The sequence below is a fragment of the Nycticebus coucang genome, chromosome 2 (assembly GCF_027406575.1).
Source record: "Nycticebus coucang isolate mNycCou1 chromosome 2, mNycCou1.pri, whole genome shotgun sequence".
NCBI lineage: Eukaryota > Metazoa > Chordata > Mammalia > Primates > Lorisidae > Nycticebus > Nycticebus coucang.
The window spans coordinates 124,186,801-124,212,274 of record NC_069781.1 but is presented as its reverse complement, the minus strand read 5'-3'; the positions used below and the strand labels follow the sequence as shown (position 1 = coordinate 124,212,274).

Below are 25,474 nucleotides of genomic sequence, written 5' to 3'. Positions count from 1 at the left end.
CCTCAATGAATCCCCAACAATAAAAAAAAAAGAAAAAAAAAACCTCCAAAAAAAAAAAAAAAAAAAAGTCTGGATAACTGTGAATATTTGACCTGAAAAAAAATGTCATTTACCAGTAAAAAGGAAGTAAAAAGAATTCTATAATCTAACAATTTTAACTTCCTAAGTTTTTAGGGGAGATTGTCAGGGAAATTTTTTTTTTCCTTAAAACATTTTGGTATTTTTGTCAATGCCTGGAATGCCCAGTATAGCTCTAAACATGTTCCTATTTCTAATACATGATCCATCAGTATACATATGGGGCATATTCCTAACTGACAGAAAAAAATAAACCCTGGGTGAGGATGAGAAGCAGCTGTGGTTTAGTAGGAAAAACATTGAACTTGGCATCTCAAGACCTGGGTTTGAACCTCTGGTCGGCCATTTATATTTATGGTGTCCTTAAACAAGTCACTTAACCACACCGAATCTCACTCTCATTTATGAAATAGGAATGACTGGGCCCATCACATAGTTAAAGCAACTCTGTGGTTACCAGCTACCCAGGGTGGAGGGGGGGCTTTTTCTTACAATGAAGGCTCACCAGCCATTAAGTATATCTGAAAATGCACTTAGAATTCACCCAAAAGTCAAGGATACCTAAGAATCCTTTCAGAATTCTATGGATTTTGCCCTAGTTACCACACAAAGACTCTAGCAGAATCTAGAGAATAATAGATACTCTATTGTAATCCAAAGGATAGTTTTTGTCCACAATATAAAACTAATATTGACAACAACTTAGCAACACTTATGCTATGCCGGGCATCTGTTCTAAGTGGGTTTTTATCATATTAACTCATTTAGTCCTTGGAAAAACCTTGTGAAGGAGCTATAAGCATATTCCCATTTTATAGATGAAATAGCCGAGGTTTAGAATCTGTGTTGAGACTGCATGTTTCTAGCCAGCAGGCTCTATTGCCTCTCTAACATAAAAATGAGGGAATTCCCCCAGCCTCCAACAAATTTAAGAAAAAAAATAATAGTAGTGGAGGAAAACGTTGTCAAGTGACCCATTTGACAATGTTCTTCTTTCCCTCAAATCTCATCAGCTGGGGATCTTCTTTATTTCAGCTTCACAGTAACCAGTCTCAACAGTTTTGAATTTGATGAATAACTTGGTTATCTGTTCCTATTGCTAAGTATCTATGGTATTTGTACTTGGCACCAAATTGTTCATTAATCCAAATACTTCAGCCTTCTGCTGGTTGAGAGAGAGACACACAGATTCACTGTCAGTTCAAACAGTTGCCATTTGGTGGGTAAATGGTTCCAAGCCAGTTCTTCTCCCAAGAACTTACTGGAATGGGGAGAGGTGAATGCTGTGTGGTCTGTTCTCCTTTAGAGGAACGTGATGTGTCTTGTGCGTGTGTACCCAAAACCTACTTTAAAACTACAGGGGGTTTCCAAATGCCTCTACCATAGTATTGTTGGGAATTACTATTGAAGAATTTCATGCTGACGCTAAAACATAAATACATCACTCTGCAAATAATATTTCCTACTTGCTCAGCAACATTTTCACTCGGGGAATGCAGAATAGTTACAGATGAGGTTTCTCTGAGTCAGGTGTGGGCAAGGCCAGTGACTTACAAAGCCAACTGCAATTTGCAGAATCTTTAGACACAGGGGACTCTGGAGCTTGGAGATCCAGTGGGGGCAGGGGTTTGGGGGTGGCCAGGCCTTGGTTCTGCAGATTGGGAAGCTGAGGGGTGAGAGATAGGACAAGAGGTGCTCTCTTTTTCCTCATATTCACTGCAGGGCCTTGAAAGTCTGCATCTCAACACTTACAATGAAGCAGTTTGTCAATGCTACTGGTTTTGTACTGAGCGTTGTAGGCAGAAGAATTGGCAAGTGTGTAGACCAGGTAATGGATGTGATCACAGTCTCAGACAAGAGTTTGAAGACAAAAAGTGGGGGAGAGACTTTTCATTCAGAAGCCCCAGTTACACACCAGCTGTGATCCCAGTGAGAACAAATGGGAGAAGTAGTGGAAAAAGAAACAGCAGCTCCAGGAGCTTTCTGAGAATCTTAGAAGTCAAGAGGGACAGGTGTGAAAAGATGCAAGGAGGGGCATGACTCCAAATACCATGGGAAATGTCCCAGAAACTGCCCGCAGGTCCCTGGAAGGGCTCCCACCCAGCCTGCGCTGAGGCTGAGAATGGAAAGCAAGGGAATGCAACAAGATGGGGTAGGGTTACCAGAGAGAAAACTGCCTGAGATGCAGCTGTGAGCTCATCGGAGCTGGCACAGCAGCCAGGAGTCAGTCACCCGGACTCACCTGAACTCCATTCTATCGCCAAATCGGCTGGGGGACCTTCCGTAGTGTAAGTTTGGGTGAACGTGAGTTGTCTGATTTAATGAGAAGACCCAGAGTTTGTCTTTTTGAAGTGGGAATCGAAGTCCAGGAAGAGAAGAGGATGACACTGCTTAAAGACAGTAGGCATTCCCAACATGGACTATTTTCCTTTCCCTTCTGTCTGTAGATGTGTACATCCCCTTTGGGTTGGTGAACTCAGCTCTTTTCTGACTACTCAGCTCCCGTCACATTGGAGGGGTTCTTGGAATTATTTAAGTGTGAAAGAACGTAGAGCAGGAAATACCTACTGGGGAGGGAGTAGTCAGAAGATTGCTAATGGGTTTTGGTAAAATTAACAATAGATGAAATAGATAAGATTGATTTTATATGTGCTTATATGCACATAGAAGTATCTGAAATGCTGCACATGAAACTGTCCACAGTTATTACCTCCAGGGAGAGTCACCTGATGTATTTAATAAGAAATCGATTTTTTGACCTATATTACTCTTTCAATTTTTTAAATAAATTCAATGCTAAATTGAAAGAAACCAAAAGCCTGGAAAACTTGTTCTCCCGGCATTTTCTCTTCTTAGAAATCCCTTTCATATCCTCCCAGCATGGTGAGTATGTCCATGCCTGTCAGCAGGGATGTGCTTTGGAAGGTCCCCAGGGGGACACTCCATGCAATGTCCCATGCTGGTTATCCAGGCCCTGAAAGCTCCCAGACTATTCCGGAAAGTGGACTCGTGCACGTGAATGCTGCCCCCCCCACCCCCATGTAGACTGTTCCAAGAGGTGAAAGGTTGACAGAGGTTGTTTGCAAAAGTGTAAAGCTGATGCTAATGGAGAAAAGCACTGTGGGTAACATAGATGTCACCAAACTGATCTCTGTACATCTAGTACTAATGATGTCATGCTTTGTTGTCAGTGGTCCTGTGTATTTGCTAAAGAAATTACCTACAGAGACCACCCATCTCCAAAGCCTTACCAGCTTTGTAAAGGCCCCTGCTAATTTGTGGTAATGGGCATGGGAAATAATCTCCTGAGATGCCACATAAACACTCCTCCCATAGTAGGCACACACCGTGCTGAAGTTCCCTGTCCTCACACTGACTCGCTCACTGGGCTGCCCAGAGAGGGGCCAGGACTGTCAGCTGCTCATCTCAGAACCCCCCAAATCCCAGCTCAGAGCCTGCCCTAGAGCCAGGTGCTCAAGACTTGTTAAATGAGCAAAAGAGAAAAACAATAAAGAAAAGAGATTTGCCTTATGTGGGAAAAACAATGTTACCAATCCGATAACATACATTTAAAGAGATGTCTGAGAGCAACTAAAATCTGCTAATGTGTTTTAAGTCCATATGAAAGAATTTAAAATGAAGATGAGATACCCACTTTCTAAAGACAGCTATTGGACTATCAGGGAAAAGTGTGTGTGTGTGTGTTTTAAACTATTAAAATATTGGAATAAAGTATATATGTTGTAATTACTAAGAAGTGTCCTTCCTGGTAAGGGAGGGAACACCAAAGTAAATGAAGTAGTGTGCACACAGAGAGGAAGGAAGCCCCAGATGATTAAAGATAGCATTCACGTCCTGGTGGCCAGAATGTGCAGCTGTCCTTCTACGCAGTGGCTCTGCCCACAGGCACACACCCTGTGTCTCCCCACCCATGAGGGGACCCCCCCATCTAGGAAAGGTCATTCTTAATAACCTCTTTGGTAGAATCTATACTAAATAGTACTATCATTGGGCAGGCTGTAAAGTCCCAATTAGCTGGATAAACAGTAACATACTCTCTGGAAAGAGAACATGAAACCAGACCAATCTATTAGCATTCTTTGAGGAGGGAGACACAGGCCTGGAAATGAGAGAGAAACCTAAGGATGAATTATGTTTAGACTTTCAAAATTCTTTCTAATGAAGTTTCACCCTAAAGGTCATTTACAATAGTAAGTTGCTCCAGCATGTGGGGGAACTCGCCACAGACCGGAATTATCCTCAGACAGGAAACAAAAAATAGGATAAACTGGTACTTTTCTGGATGAAGAATTATTAACAGTGGGGATCCCCCAGGATTGCGAGTGTGCCCAGGCATAGTTTAAATTTACATAGATCATCCAAAGGAGAGAAAGCTTAAATGGTTCCAGACCTTGGGATGAAATGAAGGCTCTGCAGAGATGGCAAACAAATGGTGATTAACTGCAGGATGAGCTTATGAGAGAGCAAGAAAATGCATCTTACGCTTTTGCAGGCACAAGTCTTAGTTAATGCATTTATAAGAACATAATCCGAATTACAAGAAAAGAGATTCTGTCCAGTCTGTTTATAGCTACAAAAGGGGATCTTGGGGGAGGTCTTTGCAAGATGTTTGTTTGCTGAAGACCAGTCAGGACCAAGTGTTCAGAAAATGCTAAAATGGTATCAGAAATGGTACTGGGAACCAAGCCAAAAATAGTATTCTACCTAGGCTATACCCAAACCTGGCCTTTATGTTACCTTCCCCTTGAGAAAAATATCTCAGAACTATTTAAGGTTGAGCAACATAATCACCCAGAGTCTTTCAAGAGCAACTATGCCTCTTTATTCCTTAAAGGCTTCACTGCAGAAAGATGAAGCCAAGAAAGGTGATATGATCAAAGTCTACAAAACTTTGAAGGTTATGGAAAGAGAGAACAAGGATTGGTTCATCAAATCTGACATGACCAGACCTCAGTGTAGCCCTTGAAGTTTGAAAGAAGAATTTGAGGGATAAATTAAAAATAAGAATTAATTCCCACTCTGAGTTGCAAATTGTTAGTTCCTCAAAACAATAGCTCTCTCTTCGGTACCTGTAGGTCAGTGGCTACGGTGCCAGCCACATACACTGGAGCTGACGGGTTCGGATCCAGCCTGGACCTGCCAAATAACAATGACAACTACAACCAAAAAATAGCTGGGCGCCTGTAGTCCTAGCTACCTGGGAGGCTGAGGCAAGAGAATTGCTTAAGCCCAAGAGTTTAAGGTTGCTGTGAGCTGTAATGCCACAGCACTCTTCCCCAGGGTGACATAGACTCTGTCTCAAAAAAAAAAAAAAAAAAATAGCTCTCTTTAGAAGGTCTAGGCCAGCAGTTCTCAACCTGTGGGTCACAACCCTCAGGAACTGTATTAAAGGGCCTTGGTATTAGGAAGGTTGAGAACCACTGGTCTAGGCAAACATTTTTCAGGGGGAAGGTGAAAGCAAGAATGTTCAACAAATTTTGTCAAATTCTTGGCCAATAAATGAATGATGGATTCATTCACTGGCAGCATATTGAGATCCCTACACTTCCAAGGTTGGCAAAAATACCTGCAACCAGTGTTGGGTCATTAGCTTCCTCCATATTAGATGGGGTTCTGTTGGAACACGTGAGAGAAAAATCAGTAAGGAACTTTGTGGGCTCCCATACCTGAATAGGTACACTAGTGTGGCTAACAGGAGCCCAGGAAAAGCGGTGGAGGGTGGGTCAGGGGGCCTCCCATGCTGAGAAGCAGCTTGGAGAGGGTTAACCCTGCTGAAAATCTCCATCAACCCCCAGAAAGCTCACCAGATAAAAAACAAGTGAAAACAGTATGTCAACTCCACAAATGCAACCTAAACCACCAACATGCTTCCGACTAAAACACTTCCCACTGGATTCCTATCCCTACACCCAGACTATGTTGGAATAAGAGACCAGAACTGGGGCTTCGCCTCTAGCAAGAGTTTCTGGGGGCAGCCAGAGACAAGATAGATGACTGAAGCCAGCTTTCCACAGAGGCTTCTATCCAGAAGGAAAGTTAAAGGACAGAAATTTAGCAAGTAACATGGTGGATTAGAGCTGCAGCAAGAGAGAAGGTTGAAGAATGCACATCAACCCCACTGAGGCAAGCTGCGACCCCAAGGATACAAACAAAAGGTACAAAATCCATCACCAAGTGGATGGGAGTCCCCTCCCCCATAAGAATGGCTCGGAGTACCCCACAAACAAATGAGCAGAGTTCAAACATCCTCCCACTACACTCCACGGGAGAGACCCTTCAAAAACTGGACCTACCTCCCCTGGCACTAGAGTGCTATGGCATTCTCCTGCCAGGCATAAAACTGTATATATTCTCTGCCTGTAATTTTGAGCTCCCAGCACTCCCCTCCACTCTCTCTCTGAGGTCTGGAGGCTTGTTCCCCAGGAGTCCAGATTCTTGGGTGATTTCTCGAGGGGTGTGGACAGGGCCTAGACTGCAGCTGGTCAGTGCTGATTCTGTGGCACGGGAGTGAGGAGAGGATGGTCAGCTGAGAGGGAACCACACTGGAGCAGCGGTGCCCCAAGGTGAAGAGCAGAAGTCGTTTTTGGCAACAATAGGGCTCACTCCTGGATATTCTGAAGCCACAACCCCTGTCTCTATGGGCAACCAGAGGAGGCCAGGCATCTCCTCAGGTGGCAACCACCACAGAACAGATCTGGGATGGAAACGCAGGCTCTGTGAGTAAAGGGTTTGCCTGAGGTAGTAGCAACCTGGGTCGAGTGCAGGGACTAGAAATGCACTCACAGACCCAGGAAGTTCCCAGGGCGGGGCTGACCCAGAGGACCGCTTTACTGAGCCTAAGATGCACCTAGCCCTCAGGGGATCGTCAGCCTATAGACAAAGGAAGGCAGGAGGCTAGAACTGACAGCTAACCAAATACAAACCTGCAGGAGCAAAGACAGGGCCAGAGGCACAGGCTCTGGGAACTCAAAACAGCTTCTCTTCTGCAGGGGAATTTAGCAGGGACAGAAACAAATTCCCACAAAGTTGTTCTGTTCTGTTCTGTCAGTAACATCAATCAGGGGCAGGGCTGGAACTGAGTGAACATCCCCCAGCCTCCATCAAGCACCTGAGGTGTTCAGGCCTCACCTACCCCTGCTGGATAGAGGCAGAGCGCAGTGGCCTGGCTGAGCAGATGTACATTTCCTTGTGATTCAGGCAGGTGCAAACCCCTGGAGTATCTGTTTACTAGAGGCAACTTGGTCATAGCCCTGCGGGGCTATCAGTGACTGGGTGTGACAGAGGTGCAAGGTGGGAAAGGAAGCATCAACCTTCCCAGACTAATCTATTTGCTGGGTGGGTCCTTCTGACTTCACGGAGCACCAGAGCAAATCATATCTGAGTTGTCACCAGACCCCTGCGATCCAGTTGCCAGAGACCTTTTAAAGTCTCCCACCTGAGACAGGTGCTGACTGAGACAATTGATTTGGACCTTTTGAACTGAGCCAATCGCCTGAGGACTATTCAAGTGGTGCCCTGGGTGTGTGGTTGTAGGAAGGTTTGATTTTCCTTTTCCAATTGTTGCCAGTGGGGGGCAGGGTGACTTAATTGCTGGTATTTCTCCACAGCTGAGACTTCAACCCAGAGTAACTGTTTCACTAGGGTCAGACAGAGACCAGCTGAAAACAAGACAGAACCACTTAGCCCCACTACACCAAACAGGGCCCCAGTTTCTCAGGTCGTAGCACTGTACAGTCCTCGACAAAGCTCCAGGGGAAAAATCAAATGGTGTAAAATAACATGGGGCAGAATCAGCGGAAAAACTCTGGTAACATGAATAACCAGAATAGATCAACCCCCCAAGGAAAGATATGGCAGATGTAACTGAAGATCTCATTCATAAACACCTGGCCGAGATGTCAGAAATCGAATTTTTAGTATAGATTCTACCAAAGAGGTTATTAAGAATGAATACACATACTTCTCATCAGACTACGGAACATACTCCAAAATCGATCACATCTTAGGTCACAAGTCTAACCTCAGTAAATTTAAAGGAATAGAAATTATTCCTTGCATCTTCTCGGACCACCATGGAATAAAAGTTGAACTCAGTAACAACAGGAATCTGCATACTCATACTAAAACATGGAAGTGAAATAACCTTATGCTGAGTGACAGCTGGGTCAGAGATGAGTAAGAAGGAAACCGCCAAATTTTTGGAACCAAACAACAATGAAGACACGAATTACCAGAACCTCTGGGATACCGCAAAGGCAGTCCTGAGAGGGAAATTTATAGCACTGCAAGCCTTCCTCAAGAGAATGGAAAGAGAGAAAGTTAACAACTTAATGGGACATCTCAAGCAACTGGAAAAGGAAAAACATTCCAACCCCAAACCAGTAAAAGAAAAGAAATAACCAAAATTACAGCAGAATTAAATGAAATTGAAAACAAAAGAATTATGCAATAGATCAATAAATCAAAAAGTTGCGTTTCTGAAAAGGTCAGTAAAATAGATAAAACTTTGGCTAACCTAACCAGGAAAAAAAGAATAAAATCTCTAATTTCATCAGTCAGAAATGACAAAGACGAAATGACAACAGACTCCTCAAAATTCAAAACACCCTCAATAAATATTACAAGAAACTTTATTCTCAGAAATATGAAAATCTGGAGGAAATTGACCAGTACTTGGAAGCACGTCACCTTCCAAGACTTAGCCATAATCAAGTGGAAATGTTGAACAGGCCTATATCAAGTTCTGAAATAGCATCAACCATACAAAATCTCCCTAAAATGAAAAGCCCAGGACCAGATGTCTTCATGTCAGAATTCTACCAAACTTTTAAAGAGGAACTAGTACCTATATTACTCAACCTGTTCCAAAATGTAGAAAAAGAAGGAAGACTACCCAACACGTTCTATGAAGCAAATACCCCAAACCAGGAAAAGACGCAACAAGAAAAGAAAATTATAGACCAATATCACTAATGAATATAGATGCAAAAATATTCAACAAGATCCTGACAAACAGAATCCAGCAACACATCAAACAAATTATACATGACCAAGTCAGTTTTATCCCAGGGTCTCAAGGCTGGTTCAATATCCGTAAATCTGTAAGTATAATTCAGCATATAAACAAATTAAAAAACAAAGAACATATGATTCTCTCAATTGATGTAGAAAAAGCTTTTGATAATATCCAGCATCCCTTCATGATCAGAGCACTTAAGAAAATTGGTATAGAAGGGACATTTCTTAAACTGATGAAGGCCATCTACAGCAAACCCACAGCCAATATCGTATTGAATGGAGTTAAATTGAAATCATTTCCACTCAGATCAGGAACCAGACAAGGCTGCCCATTGTCTCCACTGCTCTTTAACATTGTAATGGAAGTTTTAGCCATCGCAATTAGGGAAGAAAAGGTGATCACGGGTATCCATATAGGGTCAGAAGAGATCAAACTTTCACCCTTCGCAGATGATATGATGTATATTTGGAAAACACCAGGGATTCTACTACAAAACTCTTAGAAGTGATCAAGGAATACAGCAGCATCTCAGGTTACAAAATCAACATTCATATATCAGTAGCCTTTATATAAACCAACAATATCAGCTGAAGAAACAGTTAAGGACTGTATTCCATTCACAGTAGTCCCAAACAAGATGAAACTATTTGAGAGTTTATCTAACAAAGGATGTGAAAGATCTCTATAAAGAGAACTATGAAACGCTAAGAAAAGAAATAGCTGAAAATGTTAACAAATGGAAAAACATAACATGCTCATGGCTGGGAAGAATTAACATTGTTAAAATGCCCATACTACCCAAAGCAATATACAATTTTAATGCAATCCCTATTAAAGCTCCACTGTCATACTTTAAAGATCTTGAAAAAATAATACTTTCTTTTATATGGAATCAGAAAAAACCTCAAATAGCCAAGACATTACTCAGAAATAAAAACAAAGCAGGAGGAGTCACGCTACCAGACCTCAGACTATACTATAAATCAATAGTGATCAAAACAGCATGGTACTAGCTCAAAAATAGTGAGGTAGATGTCTGGAACAGAATAGAAAACCAAGAGATGAATCCAGCTATTTACCGTTATTTGATCTTTGACAAGCCAATTAAAAACATTCAGTGGGGAAAAGATTCCCTATTTAACAAATGGTACTCGGTGAACTGGCTGGCAACCTGTAGAAGATTGAAACTGGACCCGCACCTTTCACCATTAACTAAGATAGACTCTCACTGGATTAAAAATTTAAACTTAAGACAAGAAACTATAAAAATACTAGAAGAGAGTGCAGGGAAAACCTTGAAGAAATCGGTCTGGGCGAGTATTTTAGGACGAGGACAACCCCCCCCCCCCCAGGCAATTGAAGCAGCTTCAAAAATACACTACTGGGACCTGATCAAATGAAAAGCTTCTGCACAGCCAAGAACACAGTAAGTAAAGCAAGCAAACAGCCCTCAGAATGGGAGAAGATATTTGCAGGTTATGTCTCCGACAAAGGTTTAATAACCAGAATCCACAGAGAACTCAAACGTATAAGCAAGAAAAGAACAAGTGATCCCATCGCAGGCTGGGCAATGGATTTGAAGAGAAACTTCTCTTAAGAAGATAGGCGCACGGCCTACAGACATATGGAAAAATGCTCATCATCTTTAATCATCAGAGAAATGCAAATCAAAACTACTTTGAGATATCATCTAACTCCAGTAAGATTAGCCCTTATCACAAAATCCCAAGACCAGAGATGTTGGCGTGGATGTGGAGAAAAGGGAACGCTTCTACACTGCTGGCAGGAATGCAAATTAATACATTCCTTTTGGAAAGATGTTTGGAGAATACTTCGAGATCTAAAAATAGATCTTCCATTCAATCCTATAATGCCTCTACTAGGCATATACCCAGAAGCCCAAAAATCACATCATAACAAAGATATTTGTACCAGAATGTTTATTGCAGCCCAATTCATAATTGCTAAGTCATGGAAAAAGCCCAAGTGCCCATCAATCCACGAATGGATTAATAAATCGTGGTATATGTACACCATGGAATATTATGCAGCCTTAAAGAGACTTTACCTCTTTCATGTTACATAGATGGAGCTGGAACATACTCTCCTTAGTAAAGTATCTCAAGAATGGAAGAAAAAGTATCCAATGTACTCAGCCCTACTATGAAACTAATGTATGGCTTTCACATGAAAACTATAACCCAGTTCTAACCTAAGAGTATGGGGAGGGGGAAAGGGAGGGGACGGAGGGGAGAGGTGGGCGGAATGAGGGTGATAGGTGGCATTACACCTGCGATGCATCTTACAAGGGTATATGTGAAATTTAGTAAATGTAGAATGTAAATGTCTTAACACAATAACTGAGAAAATGCCAGGAAGGATATGTTAACCAGTGTGATGAAAATGTGTCAAACGGTGTATAAAGCCAGTGTATGGTGCCCCACAATCACAATGTACACAGCTATGATTTAATAATTAAAAAAAAAAAAAGAATTTCAGGAAAGATTCTGATTGGTCTAGCTTGTGTCACATGCCAGCCATTGTTTTATTGAAAGTGATTTTTAAGTTTTCTGCCTTGCTTTCACTTTAAGCCCAAGGAGCATAAACGGACAGATTCAAGCTGGACCTTCTGTGCACCTCCCAAGAGGGAGGAGGGCATGGGCCTGAGATTGATGGCACTTAGAAACCTACTTATTCCATGACACAGTCACCTAGCAGAGCACCTTAACAATGCCAATGCCCAGGTTCTGCCTCCAGAGATTGAGATCCAGCTGCTTTGGAGGGGGCCTAGGCATCTGTATTATTTTCAAGCCCTCCTCCCCGCCCCCCCACTGGTCTCTCAAAAGAATAGCAACCCGCCTCCCTCCACCCCCACCTCTTGAGGCCTTGGGTAGGGCTCCTAAGAGCTTCCCAGGCTTACTCCAGCATTTGCAGCTTCTCAGGCGAGGCACACCTTGTACATGTTGTACTGGGTGTTCCTTCTACCTGGAATTCTGTCTCTGCTCCCCCCTTCCTTGACTACCATGCTTCTAGCACATAGCACACTCCCACACTGAGAAAACATCCCTCCCCTCTCTGCACCTCAGGCTGGGCTAGAGACCCCTGGCACCCATGTTCTCCCCTATCAGTCTGTGTTATCCTTTATTGGAAGTAATTGTTAAGTCATCTGTCCTGCCTTAACTTTAAGCCTAGTGCAGACTTGCTCACCATCATTGGAATGAATGGCGCACACAGCATGCCAAGCAAGGGGTTTGGAGTGCTCAGCTCTGCATTTATGAGCCAGTTATTAGAGGAGTATTTATGCTCACTCAGCCTCAGTTTCCTCAACTGTAAATGAAGATGATAATAGAATCTACCTTAGCTGAGAGTGTCAGGTAGCACCTGACATAAGAGAGCATATCAGAATAGTCACTATTACAAAAGACACACAACCTTTTCAGTATAGATCCTTTACCACTCATCTTTTTCTATTACCTATTTCTAGCAGTAATTCAAAGACAGGGGCCGTCTTATTTATTTCTTTGTCCCCCAAGGACTAGCATGCTGTAAGTCCTGAATATATATTTATCAACTGATGACTCAGGCTGTAGGTCTGGGAACATTCTGTTCATACCCAGAAGCAGTCAGTGTTAGAGTCCTTGCCCACCATTGTCCCTGGGAGAGCTTTAGCCTTCTGCAGAACCCTTCTTTTGGAAACCCCTCTAACCTCTCCCCCCAATAACTCCTAGGGTGGAGACAGAGGGAAGGAGGTAGAAATGGGGGATTAGCAAATGGCGGGGGGAGGGAGGGCACGGCAGGGCTGGGGAAAGGGGCCAGAGCTATGCAGAAGGTCTCTATTCCAAGGCTTAAGCTGCAAGCTACGGGAGAAAACATAAGTTGCAGATTATTCATTTGAAGTCAACTACATTCTTTTTTATTATTATTAAATCATAGCTGTGTACATTAATGCGATCATGGGGCACCATACGCTGGTTTTATACACAGTTTGACACATTTTCATCACACTGGTTGACAAAGCCTTCCTGGCATTTGCTTAGTTATTGTGTCAAGACAATTATATTCTACATTTACTGAGTTTCACATGTATCTTGAAAGATGCACTGCAGCTATAATCCCACCAATCACCCTCCCTCCATCCATCCTCCCCCCTCCCCAACTGCATTCTGAGTTAAGAGAGTTTCTATGGGTAATGGAGTGCTGAGTTCTAAAACTTGTGAGAATTTCTTGCTCCTGCAGAGAGTGGGAGAGTTGTTAAAAAGTTGGCTGATGTAGGCAGATTCCTCAAGGTCAGCACAACCCCATACTGCTCAACTAGGGGCTGGATTTCTCATGATAGTCTAAACTGTGTGAGGGCCAAATCCCCACTTTGAGGATATCCAAATTCAGCCTCACACATTTCTCCTCATGAGAAAAAAGACCTTTGCATCCCTTTCTCAAATTATTTGCTCATGCTGTAAGTCTTGGGTCTCCTCCCCAATGGCAGCCAATCTGTTAGGTAGGTAGTTAGAAATCTGGCTCTCCTAGGAAAAACGGACAAGGGCAGGACTCTCATCTCAGTGCCACCCACCTTAGTACTGTCCCAGGTGACTGCTCACACCGGGGGAGGAGTGAACACACAACCAACCCACCAATCAGAACTTAGCATGCCAACTGCAAAGGATGTAGAAGACTCTAACCTAGCAATAGGTACAATAGAGTCTTGAAAGTGACCTAGAACAACTTTAAGACTAATCATGTCATGAGCTGAAATCTATATTGCGGTCCACACACCCCCAGTGGGCTCTCAGAGAGGCTCTTGGGAAATCCACATGTACAGTAAGACTCAGGTTCAAGGTGACCTCTGAACTACAAGGTAGGCCTGATCCAGACAGCATAAAAGAGAACCGCCGGCCATAACCCATGTCTCTTTGCTTCTTTGCTTACTTGCTGTTACAATGGAGGTCCATTCACTGTCTGCGGCAAACATATATCTTGCTTTGTAGACCTATATGCTGCTTTTTAAGCCTCTCTTTCTCTTCCTCAATAAACTTTATTTCACACTTGCCTTACTTTGGGGTGTCTGGTCATTTTTTGACCTAGAACACTATAAGGACACAGACAGCTACCTGAAACCCAGACATCTTAGGAGACGTGCAGCTGCCTTGAAACTCAGCAAGTGCCCTAGAAAGGACTCTGGAGAACTTCCATGGCCCAGTGTGTCTTCCAAATTGTATTCAGTTGCAGTCTTAGGGTGACAGTATTATCTTTACAGATGGAAAAAGCTGAGATGTAGTGGTTAAAAGTCCTGCAGCCAGAGGTCTACTCTTGGGCACCGGAAGGGCTGCGTTCAGGCCTTCTGCAGGCTGGCTGCACCTCTCTGCTGGATCTGGAGCCCTGAAGGTGCTACAGCCATGATGGTGGTTAAGTACTGTCAGGACAGCTCAGAATGCTAATGATCCCTTCTCTCTCATTAGCGACAGAATCTAGAACTAGTTCATGAAAGGCAGAATCTAACAAATATTGTTAATTGGAGGCTCTCAAAGGTGAGAAGGCCACTTGGGTTCCTCTGTGCAGTCTGGCACAAGGCCTGCTCAGTGTGCTGGGGTAACTGCTGACATGGGCTGCTGTCCTGTGATTCTGCAGATGAAGTTGTTAGGTGGGGCCCATGGGTTGCCCGAGGCTGAAAGGAAAAACCATCTGAGACCTGGATTTTGAGATGGTAGGTTTTCACTGTAGCATTTTGCAAACCAGTGGACCTAAAAATGAACCTCGATCTGGGGAAACAAAGATTAGACAGCGCCTGTTGATCTCAGACCTAAAATATGGTGGTATACCAACTGTGAAGAACCATCAAATCCGTGATATTTTGACCTTAGCAAACGGCAGCCTCCTTCAGCCAGCTGCACAAGAGGCTGGGGCACTGCACCCCTTTCGCATCTGCTTTGTGGAAGCCAGGTTCAGAAGACTTACTATCTAGGTGGTGTCTTCACAGAACTTCTTTCTTAGAGATTTCCTCCTCACTGCACCCTCCTGGTGGGCAGAGTCCTAAACCACAGCCCTGCAGTTTGTGTGGCCTGCAGCAAGTGAGGACTTAAGACAAACATCCGAATTGGATAAAAACCCAGTATGTTTTTTCCCAAAGAACCAGATGGGGAAGCTTAGGAGTAAGGTGGGGACGCAGTGGGGCCGGGAGGGGTGTAATGGATTTGACTGAAAACACTTGCTGTGGCCTATTTGTGTTTCACCCAAAAGATGTTTCTCAGGGGAAGTTGCCAGTCCCTTAAATACCACAACAGCAGGAGAGCTGCGCGGCCTAGGGAACCTTGAGGAGGAGACTCTCTGCCAGAAAAATAAGCGCGTTAAGAAATGTCACCAACCCGAAGTCCTCCTAAGAGGGCATTGCGGGCCTGGCAGACAGCTCCAAATGGCTGAGACCTGGGACCCCCAGACCCCTATAGTCACACCTCTGGAGTGGCAGCTGTGCCCCTGGTGGCAGAGTCAGGCCCTCAGGCGCCCTCCTCTGGGCTCAGCCCGGCAAGTCCTCAGGAAGCTGCGAGGTGCTTGGAAGGGATGGCAGAGGCGGCCCAAGCCCAGTCGGCATGGGTGGGCCACAGCGGGAGGGAAGGTGCATTAGTAGCTGTGATCCAGAGGGCCATACTTAGCCCAGACCTGAACAACTTGGAAGCGGATTTTTCAGCTTCCTGCACCGGGGAAACAAATGACTGAGACCAACTCGGGGGTGTCGGTAGCGGCTTCGCAACGGCTGCGTGGTTGGAAGGGAGAATTGGGGCTTGTCTCCAAAGTTGCTACTCGGATTGGATGTTCGTGGCAGATTAAGGGGACGCACTGCCGCCCGTGTACCCTGCGGGGCTTGGCCGCCCCAGGGGTGCTGGGCCTTTGTTCCGAGGGGAGCCCCGGGCCTGGAAGCCGCGCGAGGGTCAGGCACTGGGGCGCACCCTGGACTCCGGAGGCACGGTTGCCCAAGATCGTCGAGGCGGGCACAGCAGCCCGGCGGTCTCAGGCCCCGCCCGGCCGCCTCCGCCAGTCCCCTCCCTCCTCGCTGGAGGAGATGAAACCCGAGCCCGAGGGGGCGGGGCTGCCTAGACATTGGAGGGGACCCGAGTGATGGATGGCGAGGGCGGGGCGCGTGGAGGGCGGGCGCGGGAGGGGGAACGCCGAACGCCCTCGACGGAGGTGGACCGGGCCTCCCGGCTCGCTGCTCCCGCCGGCGGAGCGAGGCTGCCCTTTCTCCGCACCGTGATTTATTTCCTTCTTTTCTTCTAAACTCTTCTTCCAGGGAGAGGCTAGTGGTAACAGGCCGAGCTGGATGGATGGGTATGGGGAGAGGGGCAGGACGTTCAGCCCTGGGATTCTGGCCGACCCTCGCCTTCCTACTCTGCAGCTTCCCCGCAGGTAAGGCACTGCCCCTGGGCGGGGGACAGCCGGCGGGCGCCCCGGACCGGGTCCCCGGGCCTCCCCGCCACAACGGGCCACAAGTCCGCGAGTAAGTCGGATCTCAAGTTCGCTGCCCACCCCCTAACCCCAGCCGCCTATTTCCACGGGTCTTTGTTTCCCCCTCACCTCTCTGAGGGCGCGCGGCGTGAGGATGCCCGCAGGAACACCTCACCGCCAGGGCTGCAGTGAGAAGGGCCAGGGCGGGGAGGTCGCTAGGGACCGGGGTGCGTGTCTTCCCTCCCTTTTTCCGAGAAAGGGGGTGTTGGGGACTTGATCCCTAGGGGTTCCGGAGGAGGGGGAGAAGGGGAGCACCCACTCGTGCTGGGGGCACTTTTTTAGCTCCTTTTCCACCAGTTTGCGGACACGCCAGGTGCCCGGGGGTGGAGCCAGGGGCGCCCCCTGAGGTCCCAGCGGTGTCCCCCACCGCTCCCTCCCAGGATACTTGGTCCTGCCCCCACGCGGGAAAACCCACGGACCCGGCTCACATGAGCTCGTGTTGCTGTTTGATAACATTCTACGTCGCCCCCTGTTTGTTTTCGTTGTGTCAGAAAGGGAGAGAATTTCAGAATTAAAGCTGAAAAAGCCCATCTGTTTTCAATGAATCCCCCATAGTTTTTCACAATGTTTTTGGCAGATTGCTGCTTTCAAATTCCTCGGAGCCCGGACCTCTTGTTTTTGTTGGGGGAAGGGAGACTAACTCCACAGAGAAGCATTTGTTCCTTCCCAAACGCTCCAGTTTCTTTACTTTTTTTTCCTTTCGGGGGGAGGGGGCAGGCACGAAACTTAAATCCCAGGCCTGTTTTCTTTATAATGTTTCGTAAAACTTGATTTCATTTTTGCCATATGTTGCTCACAGCCTGGAAACGCTAGTTTAAACCCATTATGCCCATTTTTCTCTTGCAAAAACAGATAAACACAGTGTCAAGGGCCAAATGGTCCGTGGTGTAAGGCGGGATCTCCCGGCCGTTTCCATTGTGTTGCGGGCTTCAGAGGTGTCTTTTTGCAAAACTTCCAGCTAGTTTTGCACCGCTGCTGGGCGCGGATCCGCGGCCCCCGTGCACTACTGAGCTTTGCAAGACAGGACTTGAGTTAGACTCGGATTGGGTTGTTTTGTTTTGCTCTTCAGCCAACTGGGTTTCAAGGAACTGGCAAAACTGGGCAGGTCCGGCTTGGCCTGGCTTCCAGTTGGGATTTTTTGTGGGCGGACCACGCAGACAGAACTGTAGGGAGAGAGGGATCGGTTTACCCTCTGGTTCCAGACCTGCTCGTTGGCCCCCCCGTACCCGCTTAGCACGGCTCAGTCAGGAGCTGCGAGCCCCAGGAGAGTCCCAGAGAGGCTCAACTTGCTTGTGAGCCCTGGGTTTCAGGGAGAGGCCCAGCCATGGAAAAGATTGCTGGAGGGGCCCAGAAAAGGGCTCCCGGGTGCTGAGTGTCCCCCAGAAGCACTCAGGGCCCTCCCCTCTTGACCTGGAATATCAAAACCTCCGCGGGGATCTAGCAGCAGGGTGTCCTCGCCCCACCCCTATTCATTTTAAAAGGCAGTTTCTCCACCTACTAGAGAGTCTGACTGAATGGCTGATTTGGTTCCCAGCCAAGAATTTAAAAAATAATAAAAATTAGCCTCTTCTTTAAAAAGAAGTCCCCCTTTTGGGAACACGTCTACATTGCTGGTGGGAATGCAAATTAATACATTCCTTTTGGAAAGATGTTTGGAGAACACTTCGAGATCTAAAAATAGATCTGCCATTCAATCCTATAATTCCTCTACTAGGCTTATACCCAGGAGACCAAAAATAACATTATAACAAAGATATTTGTACCAGAATGTTTATTGCAGCCCAATTCATTATTGCTAAGTCATGGAAAAAGCCCAAGTGCCCAATTCATTCATGGATTAATAAATTGTGGTATATGTACACCATGGAATATTATGCAGCCTTAAAGAAAGATGGAGACTTTACCTCTTTCATGTTTACATGGATGGAGCTGGAACATATTCTTCTTAGTAAAGTATCTCAAGAATGGAAGAAAAAGTATCCCATGTACTCAGCCCTACTATGAAACTAATTTATGGCTTTCACCTGAAAGCTATACTCAGTTATAACCTAAGAATAGGGGGAAGGGGGAAAGGGAGGGAGGGAGATGGGAGGTGGGCGGAGGGAGGGTGATTGGTGGGATTACACCTGTGGTGCATCTTACAAGGGGTACATGTGAACTTAGTAAATGTGGAATGTAAATGTCTTAACGCAATAACTAAGAAAATGCCAGGAAGGCTATGTTAACCAGTGTGATGAAAATGTGTCAAACAGTCTATAAAACCAGTGTATGGTGCCCCATGATCACATTAATGTACACAGCTATGATTTAATTAAAAAAATAAATAAATAAAAATAAAAAAGAAGTCCCCCTTTTGGAAAAGTAGGAATTTGTATTTTGTGTTCATCTTGGTCTTGGTCTAGATAAAGATCCAGCCCATTGGAACTTTTATCAGATGGGTTGATAAATGGCTTTTGTCCCTTGGCTGCCATGGGGGATGTGATCTCAGCTCATAGCTGAAATTGAGAAGGGAGGCTTAGAGGTCCTTAAAACAACACCTTCCTCCTCTTAAAGCTGCAGCACTTGCTAACTTTGGGGGCTAGAGGGGAAAGGAAGGGCTGGCTGAGGCTCTCAGAGGTAAGCCTTTCCAGGGCTGAATGGTAGGCACTTTGTTGTTTCTCTATTTGTATCTCCATTTTAAAAACTTTATTTTAAAGTATCCTGACACAATCTGAGGAACGCTGGTGGGTTATGTAATTCACAGCCCAAATTCCATCACTTTTCTTTCCAAGAAGCCCATTTCTTTTTGGCTTCAAAGCTGGTAACCAAAACCTGGCAGATAGAACAGATAGCTGCTCAGCTGTCATGCCAACTGGCAAATGTTTCATCTCATTTGAGCCCTTGACAGCTGCTTTTAGTCAAAATTGCCTACCTTACTGAAATCAAGCTTCCAGTCTCCCAAAACAAAATATACTGAAGTCTCTGAAACTTGTGTGCTCGAGAAAGTTTCTGAAGTAAGGGATGAAATTGGTTGATTTCCACAACAAAGAGTAAGACTGTCACTTTTTTTTTTAATGCTTTGGCCCAGGAAAAGGGTAGCTTTGGGGCAAAGTTAGAAAATCTACAGGTCAGGTGGGAGTTAGAGAAATACAGAAAGCCTTGGCAAGTGCAAGGCACCCAGACGCGGGGAGGAGGGTAAGTATCTCAGCCTCTTGCACTGAAGACAGGTGGAAACTGGCTGGGCAGTGCGTGAAAGCCGAGGTTTGTTCAGTGCTAGTCAGCTTGAATGGCTGCCAGGAGCAAGCCCATAGGACTGCAAATTAAATTGGACACAGTTATGTGGAGAAAGATGCCTTCACCTCTGCAACACTTGAGTGTTTGTTGTGTGCTTTAGGAGTGTTCGCATTTACTTGAGGTGGATGACCAACTTACTCTGTTTCTGACTCTGACAACTTTTGGGGTCCCCTGACCAAGGTGCTCAGGAAGACCACAGCCTGGTAACGAGAAAGGTCTCTGCACTGTCACGTGGGCTGGAAGGGTGATGCTTTGGGGACAGAGGACAGGCAGACAGTGGCCACATGGGAGAGGCCAGAATAGACTTCTCAGAAGCACTTTCCAGAAATAGCATCCTTTTCAAATAGTAATTAATACATACTTTTTACACTTTGAAGCTATTGTGACTTAGATTTCTAAGAGAAGTCCGTGCAGGGCTTATGTTTTGGGTGTGCAGACATGCTCCCTGCTCACTGTGGATGGATCCTGTACTCTAGCACAGTGCAGTAGCCTCCTTTGTGAGGCAAGTTCTGGGCCTGCTCCAGACCTATTGAAGCAAATACTCTGCGGCTAGGGCCTTGCAGCCTATGTTCTAACAGACAGCGGTTCTCAACCATTCTAGGGCAGTGGTTCCCAAACTGGGTTGTGACCCACAGGAACTGTATTAAAAGGCCGCGGCATTAGGAAGGTTGAGAACCACTGTTCCAAGAATCATTACACTTCAGCGTTTTGTTTATTCCTTCTTTCTTTCCCTTATATTTGTAAACTAAAGCTGTTTTAGAAAGGTTAGTCCTCAGTGGGAAACCACAGCTTGGGGAGACCAAAGCCCTTTATAGTGTCCAGGCATATCTAAGTCACTATAGAAATGATAATATTTCGGCTCTGCACGTGTTGCTTAGTGGTTAGGGTGCCAGCCACATGCATCAGGACTGGTGGGTTCAAATCCACCCAGGCCTGATAAACAACAATGACAACAACAACAAATAGGCAGGTGTTGTGGCAGGCACTTGTAGTCCCAGCTACTTGGGTGGCTGAGGCAAGAGAATCGCTTAAACCCAAGAGTTTGAGGTTGCTGTGGGCTGTGACACCAAGGCGCTCTACCGAGGGCGACATAATGAAACTCTATCTCAAAAAAAAAAAAAAGATTTCTATCAGAGCTTTTATTCAGAAATGAGTGAGCAAGCCATGCTGCTTACCACATTGGCTGTTGCACTAGGACTTTGTCCCAAAGTGTCTTAGTCTTTGGAGGGCTGCTTATAAGCAATAGAAGTTCATTGCTACCAGTTCTGGAAGCTGGGAAGTCCAATATTAAGGCACTGGTAGATTAAATTTCTGGTGAAGACCTACTTTCTGGCTCAGAGAGGACACCTTCTCTCTCTGGCAAAAGGAGTAGGGTGACTCTCCCAGGTCCCCCTTATAAGGTCACTAATCCCATTCATGAAGACTCTACCCTTATAACCTAATTAGCTCCCAATCCCCCCCACCTTGATACCATTATAATCAGGGGTTACGGTTCAACATGTGAGTTTGGGACGAGTGAGGATACAAACATTCACCCAGCAGAAAAAATGAAGTGATTTCCAGTTACAAGAACCAAACAGCCACAGAGCCAGCTGGCAGCTAGTGTGTGAAAGGGTCAGCAGGGCAGAGCCTTGGCTACCAGGGAGATCGTACATGTAAAACCCTAGATGGTTAGTCCTTTAGGCCCAGGAGGTGAACTGGGGAGTCCGGGAAAGGACCTCTGGTCTTCTGGTTTGAAGAAAGGAACCCTTTCTATAAGGTTTGAGAAACTGCTAGTAGTCACCCCAGCACTCAGAGAAGATGATTTGGGGGGAGGTGGTGACCCAAGGGCACAAAAAGGCTGCTCTGTGAGATGGGGAAGAGGGGCCCCAAGACCTGTGCAGGTAGGAGGATGGGACCAGTTTCCATGTTGGGGAAAATGTGGGTCCTACTAAAGATTTTGTCTTAAGTGGAATGTGCAAGGCCTAGAACTGAACCAAGCACCCTTAATTTTAGGTTTAAGTTGAATAGCAGGTAGTGCCATGCTGTTTTGCTGCTTGGCTAAAGTTCAGCCTGCCTAAAATTGAAGGTAATGTCTCTTATATACTGTGGCCAACTTATTCCAGTTTTCCCAGGACTTCCTAGTTTTAAAACTGAAAGCCTCATGTCATTAGAAGCATCCTCAGTCCTGGGCACACCAACATGGTTGGTCACCCTAGTGGCATGCCCTTGTGTCCCCTGGATGCATACTTGGCCTTCAGTCTGTTAGGGACACCACAGTCATGGGTATAAAGTAGGCTTCCATGCAGTCCAGTCACCTGGGGCTGGGGTCGTTCCTCTGCCCTGTCCTACCTGTTCCAACTGCCACCTTGTCACTACTGTAGCTGCTGACAGCCCTAGGACCTGCCTCCCTGCCCACCCTCCATGTTGCCAAATGGATCACTCTAAACTCTTGCTCAGGAACTCATGGCTCATTGCGGCCTTTTTGGAGTATCGAGATGAGAGGACTTCTGAGTTTTGGCCCCACACTCTTCCCAAGCCTCCTTTCCACAGCTTCCAGCACATCCCCAGAGCACCCTTGGTCTCCCCAAGTACTATCCACCACACCTTACCCATGGGTAGCTCTCTGACCTTGCTCAGGGCACCGCCCAGTTTGGACTAGAATGCCCACCACCCCAAGCTCAGGGCTGTCTGCTAGGGTCCAGCGCAGATTCCAGTGCCCTGGGCACCTGTTACCTTGGCTGCTGACAACTGAACTTCTTCCTGGGCTTGTTGCCTCGTGAGTCTTAGGGGTTTTGTCATGCCAGTTCTTTTTGTAAAAGCAGGATCCCCATTATCTGCTTCTGTACCAACCCTCTCTTCTCTACCCACCCCAGGCATACCCCACACAAGTCCTGTGAAAGGCAGGGCCCTTGGGATTTTTGCGTTTCTGTTTGTGTTGGGTTTTGCTCAATGGACAAAGACCAGGGGGTTGGTTTTTTGTTTTGTTTTGTTTTTTTCCTAGATACTCAAGATTTTTTCCAAAATATTTTTTTTCTGGTTATATAAACAATACTCATTTTTAAATCTGAAGGCTAACAAGGATGAAAACAATTTTTTAAAGCCAAAGTCCAACTTCCCATAAACAGCTATCATCAATTAACATTTGACAAACATCCTTTGAGACATAATATTGTCTTCTCCTAAGTATGATTCATTGGAGGAGAATAGTAATTTTTAAAATTCTTCTGTTGTTTGAGTGGCCACAGTGTATGCCTGGCACTCTGCTGAATGTCTTATGTGTAGCCTTCAGAGGATCAGAGAGATTCCGTGACATGACACAAAGTTGGTTGTATGGCAGAGCCAGAATTAGAACCCAAACTCCTGCTCTTTTCCCAAATACCAGATTTTGGATAAACAACAGTCATTAAATTTGCTATGTAGCAGCATATTAGACTTTGTGCTGTGTTGCATGTGTGGCTTTGGGGAGAAGGGACAAGAAATAAACTTTGGGGGTATGATCGGATAGCAGAATGAAGGTGAGCACATCTTCCTTGGGTCTAGCATTTCTGCCTCCTCTGAAAGGCTCTCTCTGCTCCCTGTTCATCCTGGCTTGGCATTCCAGAGAGAAGGATGCCATCCAGTCACAGTTGGCAGGCCTGTCATCGTGCAAGTTTTCCCAAGTCAGATTTATGTCCCTTGGGTTTTGCTTATTTATTCATTTTGTGCACCATTTCACTGTAGCAGTCAGAATACCCAGATGCCTGTTAAAGTGATGCCTCTGCCCCAGGTCCCTGCACAAAGAAGTCCATTATTACTCTGCTAAGGACTGTCCTGTGAACACAAACTCACACGTATGTGCCAGCCAGTCATGTGCCGCGCTGGCGTGCATTGGTCCTTCCCCTGCAGGTAGCAGGTGGGGGAGGAAGGCCTGCAGTTGGCATGGCAGTGAGGGAGAGAAGCCACTTCAAACACATTTCAACCCTTGGCTGAGCAGGGCCCAAGAACAGGGGTTACACCTCAAGGCAGGAAGATTAAATTCCTTACCTGCAATTTTCGTTTTTCATCTGAAAAGTTGTGTCTTTGCCCATAACCACTGTCCGGTGTAGCTTAGGTTTCTGCCCTGAGACAGGAGGATGCTGGCATGGAATCCTGTCCCAGGCTTGGCCCTGGCCCGCCCCTCTGACCCAGAGAAGCTCTAAGCCCTCTTGAGATTCATGCTGCCGTGGCCTTGGGCCTAAAGATGAACATATATACTTAAACTATCTTGCTTCTCCATGATCTGGCTGTGCAGGGCCCAGTGGGAGCTGGAGGGAGGGGGTGCAGGCAGTTTGAAAAGCTGAGGTGTGCCTTTTTTCTCGGCTCTTGGCATGGTTTCTTGCAGTGACTTGACATGTGTGGAGTCTCAGGCATAGCAGCCCTGGCTGGTAGGACAGTGGCTCCTACTTCAGCTCCGTCAGTGGTATTGGGCCACCTCTGCCCACGCTCACTCAGCAGGGAGTTACCACTCCATGACCCTAATGTCCCACCCTATTCCTAGGTCAACTGAGGTTTCTCCTCAGTTTCTGGCCTTATTCTTTCTCCTGTACGCCAGTTCCTGGAGGAAGCCTAGAAAATTCCCAGTGGATTCAAGGGATGGAAGACACATTAGAGTCACCGATTACGTCAGTTTCCTCGGACATCTTTAGGCTGAACTAGGAGAGCAGTCCCTCTTGGGAAGGGAGATAGATACATTCTGGCTGCTTGTAGTTTTAAGTAAGACAGGGTCAGCTGCACCTGGTGAAAAATCCAGCCGCTGAGCTGGGCGTGTTCCTTTTGGTATCTGATGCCAGCCACCTGGATGTTTATGCCAGGATGATAAAGTGAAATTCCTATAGAGTGACACAAACAGACAGCCTCAGGCATCTCTCAACTTAGGGGGACTCCAGAATACTTCCCAGGCTAAAGTCTGCCAAATATAAGTGGTAGATCCCTTCATGTCCCCTCCTAAAATCAGTGCTAAGAGTCAGTAGAGAAGAGTGTCCACAGCGTGGGTCTCACTCTGGGGTGAGCTCTTGGCCCCCAGGCTTCTTTGGAACCCAGAACTTGGGGCATCTCAGCGTCTGCTGCTCAGGCTAGATGGGTGATAAGGAAGGTTTGCTGGGAGGTCTCGGCCTTCAAGGTTGGCATCTCCACAGGGCTGGCAGTGATTTCCCTTTGGAGCCACTCTTCTTTCCTTTGCCTGCCTCTATTCTAAGTGAAGCCACTGCATCTTCAATATCACCGCTTCCTGGTCATGCCTCCAGATGGTTAGGGAGAATTTAGAGGCTCCCCACTGTCCAGTGCATAAAGGCAGAAATTCTTAGGTTTGAGTATCAGTCAGAGTCCACTCAGGAAAACAAAACCCACCTGGGGTGTTTCCAGAGAGGGAACTTAGTTTGGGGAATTGTTAGATGGACATGGGAAGACTGAAAGGGCAAAGAGGGTCACTGAGGCACACAGTTACGGGAAGCAGCAGATGGACAAAAAGACACACTTCAGGGAGGGGCCCTTACTTGTTGGGGGCTTTGGTCTCTGAGTGGGGGGCGCGATCTGGCTGCTCTTGGTACTTAAGAGCAGCACACTGTGCAGAGTTGCTGGAGACTGCTGGGAGAG

At 46.1% G+C, this 25,474-nt stretch overlaps 1 protein-coding gene across 1 annotated transcript in view; it reads left to right on the top strand.

Moving 5' to 3' along the window:
* RGMA (repulsive guidance molecule BMP co-receptor a) overlaps positions 1 to 25,474 on the top strand; it is a 49,256-nt gene that overhangs the window by 5,841 nt on the left and 17,941 nt on the right. Inside the window, exon 2 of the mRNA XM_053581764.1 lies at positions 16,395 to 16,510. Within this exon, the coding sequence (XP_053437739.1) occupies positions 16,395 to 16,510 (116 nt within the window). The remainder of the gene's footprint in view (positions 1 to 16,394; positions 16,511 to 25,474) is intronic.